The sequence below is a fragment of the Olea europaea genome, chromosome 4 (assembly GCF_002742605.1).
Source record: "Olea europaea var. sylvestris chromosome 4, O_europaea_v1, whole genome shotgun sequence".
Lineage (NCBI taxonomy): Eukaryota > Viridiplantae > Streptophyta > Magnoliopsida > Lamiales > Oleaceae > Olea > Olea europaea.
In genome coordinates this window covers 10,031,026-10,035,034 of record NC_036240.1, presented here as the reverse complement: position 1 = coordinate 10,035,034, position 4,009 = coordinate 10,031,026, and the positions used below count along the sequence as shown (strand labels likewise).

The window sequence follows — 4,009 nt, the reverse complement described above, 5'->3', positions numbered from 1 at the left end:
AACCGGACTTGTCCATTGACACACCTAAATTTGTGGGCTGAAAAATATTCAAAAGAACTGGCCAAACCTTTGTGTAAAATATTTTTACTTTCATATTATGCTTAATTAGTTATAAGTAATGATCATTTTGCATTTGTTTTATTAAATGTAAAAAAAAAATTTATCAAAAGAATGGAAGGAATATCTAAGGAGTGGTAAAGCAAAATAGTAGCATTTATAAGCTAATGAAAGAGATATTTTTTCATTTATGTTTTTCAGCCATCAAACTAATTTCATCCCATCCTCTCATTTCCATCATGTAATGGAAAGAGCCTTTTCTTCTCTTTAACATTCGTATCCATTTCTATTGTTCTCCTCGTTTTCCTCTACCTCTTCCTCGTCTTCTTCCATCATTTACATAAGTGAAGTTTTTCTGGACACAATGTCGGGGGTTGTTGAAACTCCTATGACAATGAAAGACACGATCATCAATTCTTTAACGGGGAAAGAACAAAAGGTGGACAATAATACAATGAATGAAGATTTCGAAAATAGAAGGGAAAAGACAAAAAAGCAAGAAAAGGATGGTGCCTCGTCGAAACTATTAAAACCATGTTTAAGCCCTCAATTATCTCTCAAGGAACAGGTAGCGAAGGATAATAATGATAATTCATCTCTCTCTTTCTCTCTTTATACATTTTTTTTATGTGTATATATAATTTACATAATTTATCATTTAATTATGTTTTTATATTTATATAAATAGGGTGAAAAATGTTGTTCGAGGAAATGGAAGGAACGATTCCTTGGAAGAGCACATTCTTCATCCAGCATTGAAGGTACTCAATTCTAACTTAACCATTTTCTTCTATTCGTTTTATTGGATATAAAATTGTAACATGTATTCGTTAAGTGTTAGTTTAAAGAAGATTAATCCCTCGTTTGGAAGGAATTAAAATCTAAATTAAAGTCAATGATTAATTTTATTTTATGGGACCACAACTTTTCTATCACTCATTTACTAATTTTTATCAATACTTACTAAAAATTCGATTTGAATCTCCATCAAACTAGGGCTAAATGAGAAAGGCATGTTGAAAATTCTATAAATAGAAAATAGAATTGGCTATAGCTTAAATAGCTTAAACCATTGTGTTCTCTAGGTTAAGCTTGAAACTCCATTATATATAAGCTCGTCTTTGGTCTATTATTTTCATAGTAAAATAAAAAATAAAAAAAAAATTCACCAAAATACATGAAGGATAAAATAGGAAAATAACAATAGTACATGTAGAGGGATAAGGGGTATTTTATAGGTTCCACACTCCTTTTGAATTAATACAGAAATATACATACGCCGATGATGTGAGTATGACAAGGAACATAAAATTATTATTATTATTATTATTATTATTATTATTATTATTATTATTTACTTTAGCTCTAATTCGCCTAGACTAGTTAAGTTTTTCATATTGTATTGATATTGACTAGAGAATTGGTCAAATGTCCCCTCATAAGCACAGATAGATCCAGGCACGGACTCAACCGTGTTATAGCCCGTGTCTGCCTCTAAAAATGTCTACTCTTTTTTTTTTTTTTTTTTTCATGTGTATTTATATTGTAGCCCGTGTCCAAATTCAATGCTGGATCCATCATTGTCATAAACTTTGTAAATATAACTATTTATTTCAATATGAATAATTTTTTCATATTGCATTAATTTTCATCTGTCGAATGAACATTCCTTTTGTTTTATTGATGAATCACACATTAACGGAGTAGTGAAATTAAAGTCAGTGCTAAATATACAAGAAAAAGGTCATATTTTTAAGTAATCAACCAAACACTTTTTTAATCCATTAAAATGGAATAATACATTATAATGCTTTAAAAATACTTCTTTTTTTATTATGCAAGGAGATGCATGGTATTTTCTTGAAAAATTACAAAATAAACCTTGTATTTATGGTGTATTTAAAATTTTACATGTCATATTTTGCAAATTAACACACTACATATTTTATTTCACCTATTTGTTAAAAAAAAAAAAAAATTACTTTGCAGGAAAAATGTAAATACTTGCTAAGTTTCCATTGTAAATGGCTAAACAGACCGAAGTATGTGAAAATAATAAATCACACACATAAATTAATTTAGAGAATACTTAACTTACCTTTTGTCTAATAATTTTATTATCTTTAAAAACTAATAACTAGAAGTTTATGATTCGTTATTTTTAATTAGGGAAACTTTGGTTGTTAAACGATTTATAATGGCAAATTTGTAAAATTTCTCTTTTTATTCCAAAAAAAAAAAAAAAAGAAGAAAAAGAAAAAAAAAGTGTTCTTTGTAACTAAAAGTAAATGCAGCATGCAAAATGTATATTTGCAAAATATGGTATTCAAATTTTAACTACTCCCGGTGTAAACTTCTCTATTTTATTTGATATCATGTTCTTTATAAACTGAGACAATTGTTTGATTTTCTGAAGCAGGGAGTTTAGACCCGGATGTTAGAATCTTGAACCTTTCAATAGTTTGTCCTGGTAGACCTGAAATTATATTGTCCCATCCCTTTGTTTCGTATCCTAAGGCTTCCCTATTCACCCTCAAGGAAGGAACAAAGTACCAACTCAAATTCTCCTTCATGGTCTATAACAACGTTGTATCAGGTCTTCAATACATGAACACCTTATGGAAGGCCGGTATACGAGGTACGTACAACGAAACCAAATATCCATCTCAACTTCGCTTCCTTTCCTATGGTCAGATATGTTATTGTGTTAAAGTTTTTGTTTAAATTTTTCCTATCTATCTTTTTGGCTACTACTATAGTGTCAAACTCGACCCAATGCGACTCGGGTTAAGATGTTGGCAATGCCATCATATGGATGGAAGCCCTCCCTCCTTTGACACCACTAGATACATATTGTATTATGGTTAGTGCACTCGTGATATGATGTCAGTAATACTACTGACAGTAAAGTATTTTTTATGATAGTCGACAGGTCTAAATTGATGCTAGGAAATTTTAGCCCACAAAAAGAACCTTATGGATTCAAATTAAAGGAGGAAAGTATACCTTGCGGTATATTGGTACGGGGTTCGTATTCCGCAAGAATCAAGGTAATTTGAAACATATATGGAAGAAAGAACAAAATTAAGGAAACCCTAGCTCATGATGCATTTTTTTTTTCATCCAGGTTGTTGACGATGGTGGAAAATGTTATTTGGATATCCAATACTATTTCGATATTAAAAAGAATTGGCCTACAAGTTCATGACACTTTCCCCTTTTTTGCTTCTTTTCATCGATGACTGGAGAGTATAGCCTATTCACTTCCCTATGTGAATGACAATGTGTATCATAATTGCATATAGAAGTGAAGAGGAAGAACACTTTTGTAATCTGTATATTGAACTCAAAGAATTCGCCTTGTAGAAGCGCAAGATAAAGTCCTATTTATAAGTTAAAGATGCAATTTCATTGATAGGTCTTTCCAGTATTCGTATACATCGTTTGAGGTCTATGAAAGGAAACAAATCACAATACAAGAAAATTTATCATAATACAAGGCAAAATAAAGTGAAAAAATTACGTGATTAAGATCTATAATAAGTGGCGGCAATTGTAAAGTTGCAGACAGACTTGAGACAGATTAATCGGAGATATTATATTCTTTACTAGTTACATGCCCCTGCAAGATCTCCCAGAAAGACCAATCTTGGACCTTAGAGTAACAAAGTGAGACATGGGAAGCAACTTGGTAAGGAATGAGGATGTCAGCAACTTGATCATGGGAGAAGGGTTTGGCACAATGGCTTTTTTAGGCGAAACACGAAGACAGACTAGCGAGATTTTTAGGCCTCCAACTAGATATTACTGGGGAAGGGGAAGAGGGGGGTTGGATTCTCTGACCTTATTTTATTGATTGAAGCAGTGGTTGATCGAGGAAAAAAATGTGCTAATATACACAAAAAAGGGGGGAAAAATCACACATACAAAAAAAGGAAAATTTTTCAAATAA

The 4,009-nt window shown here is 31.2% G+C and overlaps 1 protein-coding gene across 1 annotated transcript; it reads left to right on the top strand.

Moving 5' to 3' along the window:
- Positions 1-312: 312 nt before the first annotated feature.
- Positions 313-3,101, top strand: LOC111394070 (rho GDP-dissociation inhibitor 1-like). Its single transcript, XM_023019849.1, has 4 exons — positions 313-625; positions 746-818; positions 2,477-2,695; positions 2,990-3,101. The coding sequence occupies exons 1-4, from the start codon at positions 422-424 to the stop codon at positions 2,998-3,000; spliced, it is 507 nt and encodes a 168-aa protein (XP_022875617.1). The 5' UTR covers positions 313-421; the 3' UTR covers positions 3,001-3,101.
- Positions 3,102-4,009: the final 908 nt, after the last annotated feature.